The sequence below is a fragment of the Ptychodera flava genome, chromosome 18 (genome assembly GCF_041260155.1).
Source record: "Ptychodera flava strain L36383 chromosome 18, AS_Pfla_20210202, whole genome shotgun sequence".
In the NCBI taxonomy this organism is placed as follows: Eukaryota; Metazoa; Hemichordata; class Enteropneusta; family Ptychoderidae; genus Ptychodera; species Ptychodera flava.
Genome location: NC_091945.1, coordinates 1,157,657 through 1,180,501, shown reverse-complemented (window position 1 = coordinate 1,180,501; position 22,845 = coordinate 1,157,657). Strand labels below are relative to the sequence as shown.

At 35.3% G+C, this 22,845-nt stretch overlaps 1 protein-coding gene across 2 annotated transcripts; it reads left to right on the top strand.

Moving 5' to 3' along the window:
* The first annotated feature begins 1,108 nt into the window (after nt 1-1,108).
* Nucleotides 1,109-22,766, top strand: LOC139117970 (tyrosine-protein kinase Fer-like). Of its 2 annotated transcripts, none has more exons than XM_070681230.1 (14): nt 1,109-1,145; nt 1,239-1,350; nt 5,256-5,312; nt 6,286-6,440; nt 6,797-6,952; nt 7,531-7,640; nt 7,918-8,042; nt 8,390-8,551; nt 8,831-8,979; nt 9,481-9,686; nt 10,415-10,503; nt 10,649-10,735; nt 11,301-11,372; nt 12,306-12,483. In XM_070681230.1, the coding sequence occupies exons 1-10, from the start codon at nt 1,134-1,136 to the stop codon at nt 9,592-9,594; spliced, it is 1,152 nt and encodes a 383-aa protein (XP_070537331.1). In that variant the 5' UTR covers nt 1,109-1,133; the 3' UTR covers nt 9,595-9,686; nt 10,415-10,503; nt 10,649-10,735; nt 11,301-11,372; nt 12,306-12,483. The 2 variants fall into 2 exon arrangements, with proteins under 2 accessions (XP_070537331.1, XP_070537332.1); XM_070681231.1 differs by lacking the exons at nt 1,109-1,145; nt 1,239-1,350; nt 5,256-5,312; ... (4 more) ...; nt 8,390-8,551; nt 8,831-8,979 and adding exons at nt 13,456-13,545; nt 13,811-13,976; nt 17,064-17,168; ... (4 more) ...; nt 20,668-20,767; nt 21,128-22,766 and having other exon boundaries at nt 9,598-9,686; nt 12,306-12,491.
* Nucleotides 22,767-22,845: the final 79 nt, after the last annotated feature.

Below are 22,845 nucleotides of genomic sequence, written 5' to 3'. Positions count from 1 at the left end.
GCTGTTGCTTGGGGCATGGCATAGACACTTTAAATCTAAAATGTGGTTTTTGGTAAGCTTTACCATTCAGATAAAATAGAGACTTGACGATATCAGTGTCTGATCTGCCATTGAGATTTACATCGATATATCTTTCTTGAAGACTAAAAAGTTTTTCTTCTGTAGTCATTACTCAAATTTTACGACCTAGGTGATCATGACATAAGAACACAGAGAAATTTTATCTCGTAAAATTGTTCAATTAGCCTGTTGTGTGTAAATCTTTACTTCATTGTTATCGATATGCACAGTGGTGGAGTTAAAGTATTAGATAGTCTCAGCATCATCTACCTGGTTTGTTTGTTTGTTTGTTTGTTTGTTTGTTTGTTTGTTTGTTTGTTTGTTTTTTCCACCTCATATATCGAGAGTCGTGTAGACAATAGGATTCCATGGTAACTTGTTGTCGACGCAGTGGGCCAGATATTCATTATTTGACTGAAAGTGACCCGTAACTCATTTCATCTTGAAACCTTCGAGACTTCAACACGTTCAAATTACATATTTGGCATATCATTAAAATTTTTAGAAATTAATACATACAAGATCGACTGATAGATGTATCAATGCACTATATGATGAAAAAGGTTATGCATATTACTGTCATTTTCAAATCATTCAAAACATTTTGAGAGAAAAGTATATAAGAGAGGCATGTAGTAAGAACATTACAACAAAATTCAAGAACTATATATGTCCGAGGGTATGGACCATTTACTCGACGTCAGTCAAATAGACGATTTTCAGGTCCATCGGTCCTGGAGAGTGTCCCTTATTGTAATTCCTATTTCTTTGTGGTCATAATATGTAATTTGACCTCATTTCACCATAATCAACTAACTAACTGCATTAACCCAGGCAAAGTTCAACAGAGTATCATGCTGATCAGTGCCAATGACATGTACGCGTTGTAGAGATATCATTCAACAATCTACATACTTATGTTGCTGGTTTTTCCGCGTAGGTAACAAATCCCGAGAACGCAATTGGTATGCTTATCAGATTAGCAATGCCCACACTGATGATGTCATTTGACTTAGTATATAAATGAAAATGTGTCTCTGGCCAATACATCATGACCCTGTGTGCTAGCGTCGATGAGCTTATATGTAAGTGTTACCATGTAAATTGACGATTGTCAGTAGTTTGATGACAGATATTTGACGTGCATTCATGACTATTTTTCTGTTACACGCTTTCAGGCAATAGTAGTGAAGGCCTTGTCACCTTGGGGAACTTCATACAGAAATCTGGCAGATATCGTTGCGTATAGCGAGAGCGAAAGGATGCTAACTTCGGGAAATGGCAATTTCGGTAAGTTTATGGTAAAATTTAGATTCATTAAGAGCTGCACCAATCGCTAAGTGAAGAAGTCGGACTCTCTTCTTTTGTCGTCACAAACACCTTTAACACGGTTACTCTACCCCACCAGTTAGGAAACTTGTATTTAAAGGGTATGCCGGAACGAGGAACTTACTCCAGGATGCGCACCGAAGCCTATGACGTCATAGCTTGCGTTCGGGCGTCGCATCGTTGTACTTCGCCCTGATCCCTTAGCGCCAAGATAATCGCAAATTCTTCGCATTTTAGAGATAGATCGATGTTGTAAAACCCCTGCTCGACGGATGAACATGTATGCATAACAGAGAAGTATAGGTGGTTTCTATCATTATGCGAATCAATGTTGACGAAAATCGACAGTTGTACGTAGTAAGACGGCAGCCATGTTCGCTATTGCATCACCAGTACAGGTACTGTGTCTTCCGACCCTTCAAATCTCAGTGCGTAATTTTAAAACCTCACATCTCAGAATTAAACATGTAGTTTATGTCTATTTTGATTGCTTTCTTTGCAAATTAAATGATTTTCGACCGTATTTACGACTGCCATGTATGTTATTGCCGACTATGTCGAACTCCGCCATTTTGTTCTTTCGTGCCTCTCTCTCTCTCTCTCTCTCTCTCTCTCTCTCTCTCTCTCTCTCTCTCTCTCTCTCTCTGAGTCTGACTCTCTGAACAGATCATCTAAATTGACAGGCCGTTACCACTGATCACCTGAAGGATGTTTGAAACTTACTGGATGCAACATTTTATGAGTTAATTTCATTTTGCTGTAAAGAAAAATGCGATCGATTCCGAGACCGTAACATTGCATTGCAGCTGGTCTTTCAAAATGACGGCCATACTTCCAACCCAATTATAGGTGCATTATTCAACAAATGGGTTGGTTATGAGTCTTGGCAAACATTTGAAGGCTCACTTAATTGCAATGGCTATTTCATATGGCTATTCATGCTGCTTTTCTTGAGATTTCAGACATTGTACATTGTTTTATTTGGGTTAGAGACGGCGGCCATCTTTTATCGCTATCAGGATCAGGTTGTTTACATCCAAGGTCCTGACTCTTACAGTACCATTCCATTACAATTACGTGTGCCGCCACTGGATACCAGTAGGCCAACGTGTGAACTACTCGTTAACACCCTTTTGTCCCAAATATTTATCGAGACAAGGGCTTAAACAAAGGAACAGGCCAGTTTTCTAACAGGTAGAGAAGAGTAACCGTGCCTTTACAGAGGCCTAAATCATTGTTTTAGCACCTCTTTCATTCTAACAATACATTTAATGACGACGATTTCAATAATTTTACAAGACTTTATTTTAAGAAATGTCCGTGAAAGCATATCTATGATTTTTGGGACTTTTCAGCTTTATGTTGATGGTCTCTGAAAGATAAATGTCAAAGTAATACGAGATCAAAGGTCCAAGAATTGTTAGAATTTAATTTTAAGATTACTTCCGCCTATTTTTCGGGTCCTGACGTGAGGAAGATTCATGCGCAACATTCGTAGCGCGTCTCATTAAAATGCATTGAAAGGTAAGGCCGATTATTTTATATTCGATAAACAAAGCTAACTCTAAGAAGATTAAACATATCGTTTGCAATGATTGATCGTACATGAACATATCGTTTGTAATGATTGACCATACACCCTACCGATATCGCTTACTCGTATTTGCTTTGGCCACAGCCTACGCTCTTCGTTTTTCCGAAGATACCTGTTTGCATTGTCTTTAAGGTCACACGGTTCACAGATTTGCAATAGCGGATAAAAATTACAGGTCGAAGTCTACGCTTGTCGTTGTCCTTGCTAGGAAGTGTAACCGAAAGGTATCAATGGTCAAAGAATTGTCCCTCAAATTCGAAAAGTTAATAAATATTAGTTAAGTATATATTTGTACTAAACTCGTAGAATTCAACATTTTACTACGAAAGCGATTGGACTTTGCTTTAAAACCAGTTCAGATGACACGTCAGTGCAGAAATCAGTAAAATGCCCGAAATGTCTGTTCTGCCAGGAAGTACTGGAGTAGGGTTGATGGCTTGCGTCTTTCACGTGTTTGATTATTAAAAAATCTTTTCAAACATTGCACAAAGACAGATATTTCATCATATGTATAGCCTTACACTGTCAACTTAAGGTAATATGGTTATTAACAAAATATAATCATGTATAGACACATGCTTTGTGATGACAGACCACCGACTCGCCCAACACGCAACAAAAAGTACCTGAGTCCATACATGTACATGATCGTATTTTATTTATAACCCCATAATGAACCGGCCTAATTACAAAAATTATCACAGACCACTGCTTAGCAACATTTTAAAACTTACCTAATATTTATTGAAGTTTACTTGCTATCGTAATAATTATCAGTTACTTTATGCTTAGCTGAGATTGGCAACCATGAAAAAACCTCTTCACAACTGTACTTTGACACATTATATACCAACTATGGTTTACATGAGACCGTACTTTTTGTAAATGCGCTCAATCTGATGCCGTAATATTCTAAAGTGTAGGGTATGTATATGTACATTTTTAGACTATGTGTGTGACTGTATAAGCTAAGTTTCAGAGAATTAGTTTTTAAGTACCCATCATTACTTACAGCCTCGGACGAATTGCCTAAGCATCTAAACATTTTGTCTAGCGCATTTTGTGGACATTTTCAATGCCTTCGACCAGAAATGTTTGCGTGATTCTCTCCACCATAAATAACATACACGGTATATTTTATGTATGTTTAGCATTCGCAAAATATCATTATCAAAACTGATACATTATAATCCTCTTATATCAACACGATTGGAACTAATTTGGGATAATTGGATGATGAAGTAATGTCGATTTAATCTACAAATGTAATCTCATCTGCTTTTCTTTGTACATTACACACTTGTTTTAATGAATAATTTGTAATATCGCAACATTCAGCGATACGGCACCTAACACTTTTGAGAAATTTGAAAAATATAAAAATCCAAGTATCCCCAAATAGTTTCAACCGTGTTTATCTTATAGTTGAGAAAATTAGCTTAGCATTTCATGTTTATTTACTGGTTTAGAACACTGGTGCATTTTAAATGAAGTGTTTATAAACATGAACATATCTCTAACTCATGTTTGATAAGCAGCTTTGAAGAAATGACAATGCCAGGAGATGCCAGGAGGAAGTCTTTCTTCTGATGCTGAACTTTTAAAATAGTATCATTTCGTGATAACTAAAACATTAAATGACACCTGGCCTTCGTTAGCAAGTCACTATTTTATAAATTTGCATCAGACTTACATGTATTTACACTCTCCAAGTACCCTGAATCTGTAACTTTTTATAAACAAAAGCCTATCACTGCAAGAGAATACAGGGACGGTCTGACTCAAGATACAGTGTTTTAAGTTGCTGCTACTAGAAATAAGGCTATTTGTAAACAATGCCAGCTACCAGCCACAGACAAATGGAAAATCACTGATAATTATTGCTATTTCACGTAAACTTTAAACAATTCAAGTAAATTTAAAGAAGTCTAAGCCGCCTGTATATTTAAACGCTGAGCTGCGATACCTTCAGCAATATTTCCATTTGAATTATACAAACTGTATCACAGTTTATTGTGCATTCAGAACTCCTTAGGTTACGACCATAGTTTTACGCATGAACGCTCGAATTTCTGACCTAATGTAAGCTGTAAGGAATTAAAAATTGATAAATTTAATAAACAAAAAAGCAATGGATGAAATTACGCTTATTCTGATGAGGGCTTTTCACATTCGTCTAAACAATCTGCCTAAAACGTTACACTGAGCACTTTTAAGTGTTAATATTTAACCCATGAATAAAGATGATGTACCTGTACTGTGTTTATTACAGTGTTGAATACGTTGGTACTGCTGCTCGCATCAACGACACTTGGCGTTAGTTTTCAAGGTAATCATATATATATTACTTTATGATTTTTCGTAAAACACATTCGAATAAGGTTTTACAGTTTTACGACGGTGGAAATTCAAATTTATTGTACTGTGTATATTGTACAAAGACAATGAACTCTTCGATTTTGGGTTCAACTCTTCACTTTTGTAAACTCATCACAGAACATATTGGACTGAATGAAGAAAAGTCTAAATGAATACAGCACATTGGCTGTAATCTCTACATTATACAATATCATTGAGTTTTTGAAGCAATGCTTTGAATTGCAGTGTGTCTCAAGCATATCAAGTACTTAAATTATGGAGCAAAATAATGATAAAAATCATCAAACGTAACAGCTATTATTCCATTTCATTTTGCAGTCAAACTGCCTTGACCAAAACCAAACATCCTCCGAGTTCATTTCATAAATGATTATATATTAAATTTTACAAATTGCTGGTAATTTTAGTCACTAAAATGAAAACATAAACAAATCGACAGAAAATAGATCATTAGCAATATGCAGAATGCAATATGTTAAAGGGACAAAGTCGCCCATTTTTCGTGAATTTTGTTAAATACAAGACACTATTTATATTGTTTGAATAAATGGGTAACCATGCATATGTTCGACCCCCGGTTTTGAACAAATGAAATGAAACCGTCGCGAGAATGAATTAATGGTCATGACCATTTATTCATTCTCGCGATGGTTTCATTTCATTGTGTTTATAACCGAGGTCGAATATATGCATGGTCACCCATTCATTCAGTATCTTTCAACATGTCAAACAATATAAATAGTATCTTGTATCAAACAAAATTCACGAAAAATTGGCGACTTTGTCCCTTTAATTTACCACTTAGTCATAAAGTAAAACCAAATCGATGGATGCATTATAGTGTAATTCTTCTTCAAATTACATAACATATAATCGTCTAACCTAACAGTCTTCTCGCTTCCGTGCAATTGTCCCTTTGGCAGACAACAACGTACCTTTATTGATTTCAACGCAAGCAACCGATGAGAATCGAAACCCGCCGTATTTTGAAGGACTGCCGTATGAGGGCGATGTACCGATCAACGCCCGTGTCAGTGATCATGTGTTGACAGTATTTGCCACGAACGATGGCGAGTCGGTGAGGCTGCTGTTGAAATTGTCAATATTATCACTATACTGTTGTTATTATTCTTGTTGATCTTGTTTTTGTTATTGTCGTTGTTTTGTTGTTATGCTGTTTTCTCATTAATATACTTATTAATTTATTTATTTATTGCTTATTTATTCATTTATATAGACCTCTGCATGATAGTGTTATCTCACGTAAAGCTCTTAAGTAAAGAAGAGTACAATTTCACTCAGCAGATAATCTAACACGGTCAAGCTAATTTTGATTCGCACATTCATTCTGTGATTGTATCATCGCTTTAATCACCATAACAACAACGCATACCTACTCTAAAATACTTACACTGCACGTTGTACGGTTTTAAGGGAACCTGTAATGCAAACATAAGTTACAGCCTTCACGCTGACGACGATACATTGGCTCTCGCCCATTTTACAATTGATCCGTACAAGGGAGATGTATTGGTTGCCAGACGATTTGACGATGCAGAACAAGGACAATGGCAAACTGATATCTACGAGGTGAGTCCGCAGTCACTCCACAGTCTGTTTGATAGATGAAACATTGGATGCTATAATATGTAATACCGCTATCAAATATTATAATTTCTAGTCAATCACTGAATATCCTATTGACAATCACTCAATAAACGAGATCCTACTACATCTATTTTTAAGTGTACGGCGTATTGAGATTATTTTTAATGTAATGTGCTATATAAGAAATAAAGATTAAGATTAAGATGTATCTGCTGATCAGTCACTGGGAATCGTCAACCGATGTTTTTGCTATTTTTACCCACTTCTAACACCATTACAGTGTAGAAGACAATGCGTTACTGATTGTCTGCAGCTAAACCTCACAAAAGCCACTAACGTCTAGAGCGTAATCCATTAACGTTTGAAGATAGCAGTTATGGATGGTGTCATTTGATGATCGTTACGAATTTGGCTGAAGAACATCGATATACAGAAGTGATGTAATTATAGCTGAGCAGAGAATAGCATGGACATTTTAATTGTAGAATTCTCCAAAGATTGAGAGTGTAAGAATGCAGCAGAAATGTTTTCTCTATTTTAATTCTATGTACTATTCTCAGTTTTTCGTCAGGGCAACCGATGATGGATGTTGGAGCAAACACAGCGAGGATTTCGTCAAAGTATTCGTTTGGGTTCAACCCATCTTTGATATACCTGGACAGTTGTACAAGTAATGTTCCGATTTGATGGTTTGTTTGTTTGTTTGTGTGTTTGTTGTTTGTATTCTCCTCTTCACGTATTAAATAATCTACCCAAAGATGTGAGTGCCGGCTTAGTGCCCGCCGCCGCTCACGCCAACATATGCGTATTACCACCACGCTGACGATTTATAGGTTCTCTATGAAGGCACTCATCTACTCTTCTGTTTGCTCTCCCCGCTCATCGTGTCAAATCGTTTATAGAGATTTTGATGATATTTAGTTTTTATATTCGATACATTTTCGCAGCATGAGTACAAGTCCTGTGGAAGGGGATGAACCAATGTCTTGGTGTGAAAAGATACCAGAGGCGTTTTACAATGGACCAATCAACGGATCGATTAAATACAGTATAACAGCTGGTGACGACAATGGTGAATATATCATTTTTTTATTTTTCTTACGACTTTACTTCTCTTCAAAGCTTTTTATCGTTGATGTCATATCACATTTCCAATAAAAAACTTCTGGGAGAGGTATTTTGCCCTTGGCAATTTCGCTTGGTGCGCCTCACGGGAACCATGCTAAAAAGAATACCCTTGATAAAGGGAAGCATGCAACCACTAGCATTGGGGAATCGACAATAAGGCTGACAATAATTGAAGTTAACAGGGGACAGATGATCTGAGCTCATAAAATATTCACATACCACTGCAACTGTACAAGCCATGCCACTTTTATTGTACGATCTTATTTCTTTGTTTGATATTGTATTTATCAGATCACTTCACAATAGATGAAGACACCGGAGAGATTTGTAACAAAGTGGAACTCGACAGAGAAGACATCGCTGAGTATAATTTACTGATTAGTACCTTTATGAAGAATGGCTCCAATGAATCAAATATTTCATCGAATAAAGAGTCAAGTGCTGCATCCCCTGGTAATAAGTTTCTTTAAATATTTCATGGAAACGTTAAAAAATTTTGTATCTAGTTCATCTTTCCAACTTAAGCACTAGCACGGACATCAAGATAGAGACTCGGAAATTTAAAAAATCAAAGTTTTAAAGGCTTGATGGCGAGCTTTTGTCTTTAGAGAAGCTAAGGTCATATATGAAGTACGTAATGAATAGATATTTGATGATATCTATATTTGGTTGTTTATGTGATAAATTTTCATGAAGACGTGTCTGTAATATTCACATCGCTTTAATCAACAGATCATTGTCAAGAGCTCCTGCTGAGTGAACTGTGTGTATTGATAAAGGTAGAAGACATCAATGACAATTTACCAAGATTCCGTAAAGACATCTACGCTATTGGCATTTACCATGACATTCCACCAGGAACCAAAATCATTAAAATCACGGTAAAGTAGATCTCTTACAAGTATATTCTATTACATTCTGTGTAGAATTGCATGTACAAATCGAGAGCCATAGATGGATGCAATAATCAGTCACTCAAATTCTGATAGAAATAGTAATGTTTCGCAAGTGCTGTTTCGACATGCCATCCTTTTATCAGCACTTAAGAAGTTGTGACCAAGTGGACAGACAAAAAGTAAAACTTCAATCGGTACAGAAGCCTGTATTTGGAAATATAAATCACCTAACAACAAAACAAACGGTCACGGAAGTGCCACCCTACTTCTTCAATTATAACGTAACATCATGTCGACTTATCACAATTGTATTCTGATTCGTTGCTGTATATGATTATTTTTTCCCGTTCTGTTACATTAGATTTTCTCAAGTCAACTTTTCTGCTTAAACTTATTGTTAACAATTTCACATTAACGGTAAAAACCCATTAATCTGATCTTTAAAATTTGGATAGTATCATTTTGAATATCTGAATTCCTTTCAAGGCTGATGATGATGATATCGGAAACAACAGTGCATTGCTGTACGAGGTAGAAGATAACCTGAGTCAGTTTGCAGTCCAGCAATGGTCTGGAATGATCTACTTAACTGAACAATAAATGCCGATGAAAGTTCAACCTATGAATTCTTTGTGAAAGCTACTGACAACTTCGGATATGGACTTTCCTCTCTTATTAATACCAAGGTTAAGGTATAAAGTAACCTAGTGACTCATATTCCAAAGGAATTTCAATTTATTCCTTTTGTAGCAGGCGAAGCGTAATGGGAAGAACTCCATGGTTGTTATACTACATAACATCTTAACTATCACCATCATCAGTGGGAAAAATGACGACTTCCATTGCAGGAGTAGCATTGTGTTTAATCAGCATAATCGCAACACATCAGTCCTCAATCAATGCCTCAATCACTGCCTATATTAACTGCCAAACTTTGCCTTAATCTGACTTACTTGAAATATTTGAAGTTTACATCAAAACTGATTTCACGGAAATATTAAAACTATAAATTTTAAGTATTTATATTGGAAATATTTTATTTTTATTTTAAGTGTGACTTTGTGAATATATGCGTGATGCGGAGCAGTTCAGAACAGTGAACTGCAGTAATTCACGTGAAGAATATTCTTTCATAGAGAGGAAAGCGATAGTTTTATGAGATCGTAGATCACGTCTTAAAGATTTTTTTCGTTTTTTCTCAAATCGAAAAAAAAAGATTTACATAAGGTATTACAAATAGATACTTTGCGATGATATTTAGAATTTTCCTTCCCACACCATGGTTCGCTACTTAGGGTTCCCAAAATGATCTATTCTTTGAACAGGTAGTACATTATATTATTATGATATGGATATCAGATCTATGTCTTTTTTGTCCTAGTAGATTTGTTTATTTCTATTCTTTTCGGTCTTTCAAAAGATAATGACTACTAGCATCAAGAACACCATCATTATGACGTCATCTTCACCTGAGATGTACATCAAAATGAAGTCACAGGAATTAATAAGGTATGTTTAGTTAATTGTTCTTGTGTTTCCTAGGAAATGTCTGAACGGTGGTTGGTTTTGAATTATAAGACATCACTTGTACTTTACAGAGCATCAAAGATAATATGCAAGCATGAAAAACGATTCATTTATTCTTGATTGATAGTGATTTGCAAGACCATCTAAGACTGGAGGTCGCCATCTTAAAAATCAGCCCATCTCTAACAGAGGACCAAGTCATCAATGTTGACTTGTAAGTATATTACCCTTTTATATGTGTTATTGTATACAGCTGATGAAATTTTGGGTGGACTATCCCTTTAAGCCGTAAATTTCTCAACGGCTTCTTGAAGAGGCTTCTTCTGTATAATAATCCAGAGTTTCTGGAAACTGCATAAATATTCCAATTGTTTACGTAGTTTTGTAACAATAATAAATTTTGAAATAACTCTTAAAATGACGTTCACAAATTTTCGTTTCATAAACGAACACATCACTTTTAAAATGTGCACGAACTATCATAAGTCGACTGTTTAGAAGTTTGCACCGTTCGCCCTAATATGACACTTTGTAAATAGCAAAACTTCAAAAAAATTTGGCTAATTCTACTCCTTATTATTGAACAGTACCTCACGTGTCCTTTTCTGATTCTTCAAAGAACTTTGACCAATTTATTGGCAGTAATGAATAAGTATCAACGAGATGCGACACTGCAGCTTGCAGTTTTAAAGTTTTGTTATTCTTTTCTGTTATTGTTAATGGCTGTGGTGTTTTTGTTACTGCATTCTCTAAAACTGAAGTCTTATCATTCACTGCAGGACTGATATTTGGTTCAGTTGCACCTATCCACAAACACACGACGTTGTACCGGGAGATCACATCATGAACAAGTGAGTTATTTTTGTGAGAGAAAGCGATGTTAATAGCAACGGGTCACTCAAACATGTGAAAACAAGATTTTCCCAACGCTCAACTTATTTTTACATTCTCATCGAAGATAAAATAATTGATTTGAACTTTTTTATTATCACATTAATGTGGTCTTAAGACCGATGTGTAATGTCTATTGCTTAATCGTATTGCTCGACCCCTTGGTGTCAATTTTTATTTTAACAACATTCATCCTATTTCAAAGTGAACAAGTATACTTTTGTTGAAAAATGTAAACCTCAAGAAATGAACGTGTCGCAATGATCAAATGACTATTCACTTAATTTTATGTTAATCATGCATCGTACAAGAATAAAACTTTCCTGCATTATGATGGTTAATCCCGCGTTGGTGTCTTGCGCACCTCTTTCTGCGCAACACACGTGTACCTCGCTCTCTTGCCTCTGAATCTGGTGAAGAAGGGACGACCATTCTTTACACTGGAGAACTGAAACTGTCTTGGCATCGCTAGAAATAGGCTCTGGGGACTTGGGATCCACGATTCCGAACAGCCTGGTTTTTATCATCTCCCAGTATTTATTTTATGCCCAGTCGTTGAGAAGCTTAGTTGATTTGAGACCAATTTTCTGTAATCTGTGTGGTGAATGACTGTGGACCTACTAAAGCCACACTCGTCACGTTACCAAAAGTTACAGAAGTTTAGTGTAGTTTAAATATCCATGTAACTAGAATGTGCGGCTGCCTCAGGGGAGGTTTATTAGTTAATATAAATGTTCTATTTATTATGTTAACTTATCCAAACCAATATCAGACAACTCATTAAAACAAATTTGTATTAAACAATGGAAGAAGCGTAAGATTGATCTACAAGAGCATTCCTCCAAACAAATTGTATTCAACGTTTTTTCTGTTGTTTTCAATGTATATTCCAGCCCATTGACAGACGAATTAAAGTCCAAGTGGTCTATAATCACCACAAGTCTCGGAAGCCCAGAGCGATGGAACAGCGTTGAGCCTATTGAAACTTCGACAACGACGTCTATTGGTCTTCTGGTGACTTTGCTTGTTTTACTTGTGTTGGCGATAATCTTCATAATCTTTCTGATTCTCATAAATAGGTTTGTAATTTTACATTTTGGAGATTTTTTTAAAATATGTCTCACCAATTTACCTTTATCTCAACTCATGAGCAAAAAAGGATGATGAAAGCATCACTTTAGATGAAATTGTACCATAACGAAGGGTAATTGATGCAACGACAATGGTCTTTGCTTTAAAATGCTTAGTGCTTATGCCTGGCTTTGACTGCCATCATGTGCCACATAGACAGAAAATAAATTTACACGGTGCTGTTGAATCCAAATTAAAACAAAACCATTACGATTGACAACAAATAGTGTGCTGTTTTAGGCAAAAGCAATTTTTTCATTAATTGATGATAAATCCCTGTCTTATCATCTGCTCAGCAGAGTCTGTTTGCACACGTTGCGTAGATGAATGAGTTTATTTAGGAATATTACTTCCAGATAACAACAAAAGGAATTGCATCATTGGATATCCAGTTACTTATCAAAGATTCTTTCTGTTCAGCTGTGCTTATTTGAAGATGAAGTATTTAGAGTGAACCGCCATAAAAACAAAACAAAACAAAGCATGTTAAATAAGGAATTAGAAAATTCGAAAGATAGGCCCTAATGTTTCGTAAGACCTGGAACTTCAAATCTGTTAATCAAAGATACGAGTAAAATCGTAAAGTCAATTTGATTTATTTATAAATGCAACGACGGTGACCATACAGCAATTTAAACCGACCTATCTACCTGGTGACATTCCTTTACATTAATATTGGCTCAGCCAAGTATCGCAGAATTCAATTCAGAATATAAAACAAGAACAGCATAAGTACGTGACACCATGCAAAAATGGAAACAGACAGACAGACAGACAGACAGACAGACAGACAGAAAGAGTCGTATGACAATGGCCCAGGCAAAGTCTTTTTGAGGGATTGCGCTGCAGTCTCTTGACTCTCAATATTCTCCACACATGTGCTGATTTGATGGTTTCATTGTTTTCTTATAGAGAAATAATAATTCACCCTACTTGAAGTATTTGGCCGGCCCTAGATCTAAATCCGGGGACAATGAATATGAAATGCCGGTAATTTCCAAGGTTAGTGGAATCGAACACCTTGTTTCATCTTTCCTTGTTAAATTTAATTTATGTTTTACACTAGAAGAAACTATACTATAGTTTTATTCCTGTTTCAAGAATAAACTATGCAAATTACATAGATACAACATTAAAAATACAACTATTTTCTTTTACGGGAACACCTGTCAGTCAAAGTTGACTACTGAACGACATATTATTGCATTTTAAAGTTGCGTGTAGATCTATATCATTAACTTTACATTTTTTTAATTTTTGTATACAGCCGTTCAATTTCCCTCCAGCCCATGAACTGAAAAGGTCAGACATAACAACAATTACAAAACTAGGAGAGGGAAATTTTGGCTCGGTAGAAAAAGCAAAGTTGAGAAATCTTGGTGGTCAACCGGGCGCCATCGAAGTTGCCGTCAAATACCTCAAACTCGAAGAAGGTAAGATTACAGTGCTGTACACGTAATAAGCGATACATCACTACCGTTGTCAGGAATATTAATTATTTTCAGCTTCTACACCTTATATATACCAAAGGTAAGGGAATTATCTGGGCTTTCTAAGAATGTATTGTTTATAGTACTTTTTTGTTTTTGTTTCGACTAGCGGTAAATATGTCCTATTTTACTACTGAGGGCGTGACAGCCCCCTACAAAATAAGTCGTTACACTCTTAAACACCATCAGTTAAATGGAAAATAAGCAGATTATGACAGCTGAGAATACTAGCTAACAGAAAATCATAGTGGGTAAAATGCCTTAGAGGGGATGATTTCGATACCTGGCCAACGGACTAACTGTTTTGTGCATATTGTTCAAAAAAATCACTTAAAATTGACACAAACTGAAAGGCTTAAGCTTTGTAACTTTCAAATATGCAACGTTTCCCAATAAACTATACATGTTTGGAAAGGCCTATTTCAGAGCTTTCAAACAGTATAACATTTATGTGGTTTCATAATTCATGGTTCAAGGCAGAACGGGAAACATTACCCCTACCCCTTACATTATAATTTTGTTTTAAAAAATCACTTAAAATTGACACAAACTGAAAGGCATAAGCTTTGTAACTTTCAAATATGCGACTTTTCCAAGAAAACTATACATGTTTGGAAAGGCCTAATTCAGAGCTTTTACACAGTATAACATTTATATGGTTTCATAATTCATGGCTCGAGGCAGAAAGGAAACATTACCCCTACCCCATATGTTGTAATTTCGTTCTTTAAAAATCACTTAAAATCGACACAAACTGAAAGGTTTAAGCTTTGTAACTTTTAAATATGCAATTTTTCCCCATAAATCTATATATTTTTAGAAAGGTCTGATGCAGCACTTTCAAAAAATGTAACACTTTTATGGTTTCATTATTCATGATTCGAAACAGAAAGGGAAACATTACCCCTACCCCTTATGTTACACACGGATATATGGCATACCGCGTAATAAGAAAACAAGCTCATGCACCACTAAATCTCAAGACACATACTTTTAATGTTGTTTTTCTTGTTTATTGCACTGAGTTCTTCCAAAAAATATATAAATACCTTTTGAAAAATTGTTTCGGAGGAACGGGAACTTAATTATTGGGTGTGAAATTTAGCAAATTTTACGATTCACGGTCAATGACCGATATAAAGTCTTATCGACGTTCGAATATCAATTTATCCCTATTAAGTTATATATCAATGAAAAGGCTATGATCGTGGCTTTCTAAAAAATGTAACGTTTATAGTATTTTATTGTTTCTGTTTCCGTCGAGCGGTAAATACGTGACCCCTACCCCATTGTTGAAATCCAAGATGGCGGCCAAGATGGTGGCCAAGATTGCGCCAAATGAATCCAATGAGACACTATTCAATTTTGGGAACATCAAAATTCATTAAATATAGACCCTAAGGATTACAAAAATATAGGTTAAAAAATACATCCATGGGGTGCATGGGAACCCTAACTTCCGACTAGACTATATAGCTGAATGTTGCAATATAACAAATTACTCATAAAAAACAATTTGGTACAAGAGGAGACACCATACAATCTCAAACACAATGAAACACCATACAAATGCCGAAGATAGCATAAACATAAATACAAACACGAATCTCAGATTCATCGAAATCTATCATCACACAAGTTAACAACAGCAAAAATCAATGCACTGGGCAAGGGTTGAAATTCATCCTAACACTCAATCGTCCTCACAGAGTTCATCTCGTACAAGACGCAAACATTATGAGAACGAAATTCCAATAGATAATGCTACACAAATTGACCAAAAAGACAAATTCAAACACGTCTCAATGGACTCCACATACAACTAAAAACACAAGTGACATATTTGAATTCCTACATAGAACATCAGGCCATCTGAAATCTTCGCTTTAAAAGCCTGATCAAAGGCGAAACATTAGGATACATCAGAACTTGCAACACAAAAAAATGACTTTGTTTCAAAGGTCAATACACTTCATACAAGATTAGTCGCACGTGGCTAAAACAACAGGAAATCTCCAGTCACATCGCAAGCACAGTTCGCCGCACGAATTACGCAACTAGAACTCAAGCGAACAAACGTAGAAACAAAGAAAACACTGGTCTTCATAACGAAAAATATAGCAAATCAATATATATAAGAACACAAGCTATAAAAACAATGTGCGAAAACTGGGAACACATAGACAAGGACGAAACAATAAGCCTGAAAGAAATTATTTCCACAACAACCGATCATCGCATACAAAAGAAATCCAAACATTAGCGATATACTGATACAGGCCAAAGTCCACGGCATTTGCAGCAAAGCAAGAAACAAAAATACACAAAACGATCAAAACATAAAATTCTAGTTTCCCTGCTAGAAAAACAAGAGATCAACATGATCGACAGAATATATAAAAATCAGAAAGAGATATACATAGGCGACTGAGGAAGAGACCGAGCTGGTTTCGAAACGCGGGGTCAAAGGGTCACGGTTGTCTAAGACACATTCGACTACGCCAATGTCACGCCATGGCTTATTAAAAAATTAACAACCCGTTTGTTAATTGTCACACTAACAGCCAAAACACAATTTAGACAGAGAATACATTAAAGCACATAAAAGACGAGATGGGTGATGTGTGAAGCCACTTTCCCTTTATTACAATGCATAACTTAAAATGAAAAGCAGATGAGGTTACATTTGTAGATTAAATAGACATTACTACACCATTCATGGCTAATTATCCCTAATTAGTCCATTCATGTTCATGTGCCTTTGAATAAAACCGATGTAAGATCAAATAATTCAAATATGCAATTTGAAGACACAAATCAAAACCAATGCTGCTGAAAATCAGACACCATTCTGTATACTGTTTTAAACTAATTTAAATTGATGCGTTCTGATTCCAATGTTTACAGCCAGTCTTTTGTTTGACTTAGTCAAAACTAGTGATCATGTAGAAAACTTAGAAAAAAACTGAAGAATATCACTCATTATATTCTGATTAATCGCTTGCAATGTTTACATGTTCAACTCAATAGAAGCGGCGGAAGAAAAAGAAATCTTTGACAAAGAACTAAAGGTGGCATCTTCAATCGAGTACCATCCGAATGTCATCACGTTCATTGGTTTTGTAACAGTGGAAGGTAGGAAAAAACCTTACATAGAAGAATATGTTGATGAATCAAAAACAGGCGTGTGTCACTTACGACAGCGCTTTTTTTCTCTTTTGAAGGTATTTCTCCCATAGCTTTTCACCAAAGATATTGTTGGTTTTTTTCTGCTTCCTCTTTTATAGGGTGCCATAAGGGTAAGATGCACTTACATTATGCATCTGGAGTTAATAATTTCACGCTGAGCAAATGGTATTTAAGGTTGCCCTATCGATGATTTTTGCTTTGTTTAGTAACTGTTTTAAAAACACTTCACAAAAGGTTTAGAAAGTTTCAAATGTGGATACTATGAATAACTACATTGCGACTTTCCTTATGATCTGTTTTAAAAAGTTTCAATATGGGAATAGCTGCTTCTTGATCTCTGTCAGATCCTATGTTATTAGTGTTCGAGTTTGCCAAACAAGGAGAGTTGTTGAACTATTTGAGAGAGCGTAAGGACAATGGTATAAGCCAGGATAAGCTTGTCAAATTTACACTCGATGTGGCAAATGGAATGTCTTACCTTTCGTCCAAAGCGGTAAGTTGTTATTAACAAATTTATTATTTTCTATATCTTAACCTCTCGCTGAACGCAGTGTTTATGTTGTCTGTGCTCTTTCTCCCACAGAATCTATGCTTTCAGGAGACACAGATAAATAAGTTATAGTTTATCATTTCCGTACTCTGACAAAGTCCGATATATAATTTCATTACAGATTATCCATCGTGATTTGGCGGCTCGTAACATATTGGTCAGTGGAGACACATGCAAAATCTCTGATTTTGGTTTCTCACGTTTGGGAGAGATTTATGTGAAAATGTCTAAGGTATTTTGTTTCTCCGTACAGTGTTATCTCTGAGTTCTTCTTCATGTCATGAATATCTCCAAGTTCAAAATTGTTGACTTTGATTTACTTTACGTTGAAAGCTTGAAATAGTTTACGTAACATTATGAATCAAATAGGGGTCAATATGTAAAAATGTAATTGCCAATGCAATGATAAAATTCTTCACATCAACTATTAATAATATGACTATTATGTGTTTTTTCTAAAAAAAAACACTTTGTCTGTCAGGATGGAATTATTATTGTTCTTATTTCTTTGTTTCAACATCTGAACTCTGTGTGTACATAAAAGTCGAAAACGGTTAAAAATTGTTTTAATTGTTTTTCTTTTAATTTTGCATGCAAAGTTTTTGTACAGAAGATGATATATGTGTTGCAAAAATATCATGGTCGTTAATTTTTGCAGATAAAAAAATAATCAAAAGACTTTTGTTCGGTACTCAAAATATGACATTAAGTGTATTTCATCAAGTGTATTTCATTTGTACAAAGTGCGCAGAAATGTCATAATGATCATTTTCGTTCGAAAAACAAAGAACCCTGACAAGATGATAAGTGAGAGCCGGTGAAGTTTAATCAAAAGATTTATTTCAATTTCGCGACGCATATAACCTAAAGGTAAACATTTCTCACTGTCCGTTTAACTACATTATTTTGCATTAGGGCTAATGTCGAAATAAATTGGCTCTGCCTTTTTATTTTCAGGACGGAATTCCCATTTTCTGGACTGCTCCTGAATGTTTGGTCGCAAAGGGAGCAAAGTACAACACCAAAACAGATGTTTGGTCTTACGGTGTTTTGATGTGGGAAATTATGTCACTGGGTAAGTTATATGCAATCCGATGAATTCATCATTTCAAGTGTTTTAAGACTGAGGTTATTGTCGAACTAGTCCATGACTATAGATTAAATATTAACTTACTTTCTGTTCAGTGCATCCTATATTTTAGAGTTGCTTTCCGTAAATTAACTCTGGTCCAAATCAACTCTGGTCACGATGAACTGTGAGTACCACTATAATAGTGAGAATAGATCATTGCATTTGGAACCTATTGCGTTTCAAGCCAAGGATAGATTATAATAAAATCTACCATCTGGATATGTATCTATGGAGTATTTGGTGGGTGGGTGTGAAAAGAGTTTTATTTTAGGGATGCGGTGTGAAAACAGATATCAGTATGAAAGCATTCATTTGATAATATTTATTGTTAAATTCTTTCAACTTTCCTTTTTCAGCTTAATTTTCGGTTTCAGACAGTTTTGACTGTGATGAATCTTGAAGCACATAAACTATCGACACACGTTTTAACAATTTGAAGGACGTTTACGTTAATGTTCAGTACCTTGGTACATGTAAAATATAGTCTGATGAGTGTAAAATAAAGGTCTTTCCGTGTTTAAAACAACATAACTCGGCCCTTCAAGATATTATTAGGCCCGCAAACAATCTGGTCCAAATCTAAGTAGCACCAATATTCTAGAAATCGCTCGATCGAGTGGCCACGCATGTTTTAGTTAATTGATTTTTGTGGCTTATTTATGGCTATACGCAATGTAATTTACTACCTAGATATTGAAAAGCTCGCCTGACAACTTATGGCATGGCGGTGATGTCATGATGCACTGTCGACCAAGACAGGATAGACGACATGAAAACATGTATTGGACCGTGAGCGATGAAAGGTGTCGATTGCAAAATACTTACAAATTTCCAATGCCCTCGTTTGTTTTTTTGTTTGTTTGTTTGTTTGTTTGTTTGTTTGTTCATGGTAACACTGTGCTTGTACCTGTATGTAATGGCCAAAAACTGAGAGCAAACAACAAAACTTTGGCCAAAATTACAAAATCGTAAATGTTTCTTAGTGTCATACGTTCTGCTCAGCTTGTTTATATATATATATATATATATATATATATATATATATATATATATATATATATATATATATATATATATATATATATATATATATATATATATATAAACAAGCAATATACCTACGCCTAGTTGTAAGAAGTTCCGGTGACAGTGAAAATGTAATTATAAAATACAGGATCATATCAGTACTCTATAAAACAATAGGGGAAGGCGATACAGGTATAGCGTGTCCGAGATATTTACTTCATCACCATTTTCTACTTGCAATAGGAGAAAGACCCTACTCTTCAGGTTTAAAAGACAGAATCAAACAATATCTTGAAGGAGGCGGTCGTCTGACGAAACCAAAGGGGTGCCCAGATAACATGTAAGATTTCTTCAGACATAACGTATTAATTTGATACACAGACAAATAGACTTTTGCAGATTATATGTTGCCAAGAGTGGCAGTAGGATTGTATCCCACCGGATACGAGGAATCTGCGTGGCACAACTTTATTTAGGGTGCAATTATGCAAACATTGAATAACCTATATATAATACTTAACACATCGGTAAAGGGCACCTGCGTCGCTTATAGAAAACGATAATGATAAAAGCTACTACAATCTAAATTCATCGAGTGTTCTACAGATGATTTACCCTGTACAATATACATCTGTTGCGTTCATTTTCTGTACATGAAGTCAGATGTAATAACAGTTACCGCAACACGACAAGCGTCTTACATGAAATTATCAAAATACTTAATCAAAATATTTCAGATATGAAGTCATGAAGAAGTGTTGGCAGCTAAATCAAAACGACAGACCAACTTTTAGAAGACTAGCAAATGAAATCGATGCAATCCATTGTGACCTTACAGTAAGTAAAGCAACTATTGTTTACGTTTGACAAATTACGATCATTTAATAATTTCATTTTTATTTTATGTCACTTAACTCGCAGTCTGAGAGCAAGCATTTTATAGACGAGGGCAATTTAGTAATTTTTCAAGCAGAACGAGACAATGTAATTACTGATTTAATAATGTTTAACTCTTTCTCAGATCATGTCATAAATCAAGGTAGGCATAAATGAATAAAAACATACCAAATAATATTCGAAAAAGTCAAAAACCCGCGACAATAATCGATGTTTGCTGCAGAGGCGATATATCGTGTGATTCACTGACCATTTTAAATACTCTTTGTTTCTAATTTCGCGTTGCGATTTTCTTTCAAGGACCAAGATGATTATGAAGTTGTCGAAGTCGGAGCCCAACTGCCTGCAGTGGACGGCTATGATGACATCACAGTACATATTCCTTGAAATCAAAGCTGGCAAGAAAATGACCGCCTGACCTGAGTAGACGAATTTTGGCCGGGCATGTGAACTTTTACAGTTACAGTCCTGATGCTAAATAGAGACACTTTAAAGTTTTTGTTTGTTACAGTCGGCGAGGCGTTTGGGAAGTATACATAAAAACATTCCAGAATTATCAGGACAGGCTTTGGCCGGCAAAGATTGTTGATTATTTCCCTCGAATTAATTCCACTTATACGACACTAATTCTCTTTTTAACTTATGCGTATGAACTTGAGACTCGAGACATCGACATGAAAATATTCAGCGTTTCAAAGTCAATCTGAGAATGATAAAACATATCATACTACGCTTATTATGCTATAGAAGCAAAGTTTCTTTCCATAAATTATAAGTGATATTCACGTGGTAACCGTTTTATCTGACACAGAAGATGGTGTTGGGAGACAGAGACTTTTCATGCAATAGAAGCAAATTTCCGGCAATGTTCTACAGCAAAACAAGATGACTTTTATTTTCCATAAAGGACCTCTTTACTACCGTAATGCTCCAAAGATTAAACATTTGTATGTACATTAGTACCTACTAAAATTTATATCTATCAAATGTTAATATTTTACTAGGAACTGAATAGAAACGGCAAACTGAGTCATATTGTACTTTCTGTACGTTTCCTTCAACTACTTGGTCGTTAATATTAAAAATTTGAGTTCATACACAAAAGTCCGAAAATTTACCTACTTTGGTCTTACAAGCTATACTGATAAATGTTTTGTAGAACAAACAGAATTAAATGTTCAAGGTTATCGTCAGTAAGGAGATTATCGATATAGACTTACATGTTTTAAATGTAAAGGAAATGAAAGATTTGAAAAACCTTTTTACCTCATTTCACTGAAACACTGCATCAAAATAGTCTAAACCATAACACCACAGCTAATCATTGTCAATAAATTTTGGAAAAGTTCCAATAACGTTAATACACATGTGTACACATATTCCATAATAGTTTGATTTTCACATATCCTATACGTATCAGGCAGGTATAGTCTAACTGTATATTTATAACAAATAACAAAACAAGGTGTAAAATTATTTTATATGCATTACAAGCTTGGCAATTTTTTTCATTCATTTCAGCTGCAATTTTGAACACATTGTATTTCTTAGTGTGTATCCTTTTTAACCTTTCAATCAACATAGTCACACATGCATATCTTATGCCTGAAATATATTGAATGATTTTTGTCGCATGTTTACTTTATCAGTTCCGTAGTAACTTTAGTTTCAGTTTGTTGATATTCGTAATTTGAACAATATTACTTAGTGTATTGTATTTGTATATGAAGTTTTGTTCGAGGTAGTGTGCAGGACGGTCCTCAAACGAGACTTCGTGGTGGGTTCACAACAAGTGTTGGCGTAGAATTATATGTGTGTTTGTCTGTGTTAGTGCAGGAATTATTGCTGCCAACATTTGAGTAGGCCGTTGATCGTTGCATAGTAGTATCTGTGTTGTGTGACCAGCTTCTGACTCAATTAATAAAGCTTAACGTTTAAATTCCCGTGTTAGTGTTTGCTGTTCTTTAATGGTTGAGACGATCGACGCTCTTAGTTTCAAAATGTCGCCACTAAAACAA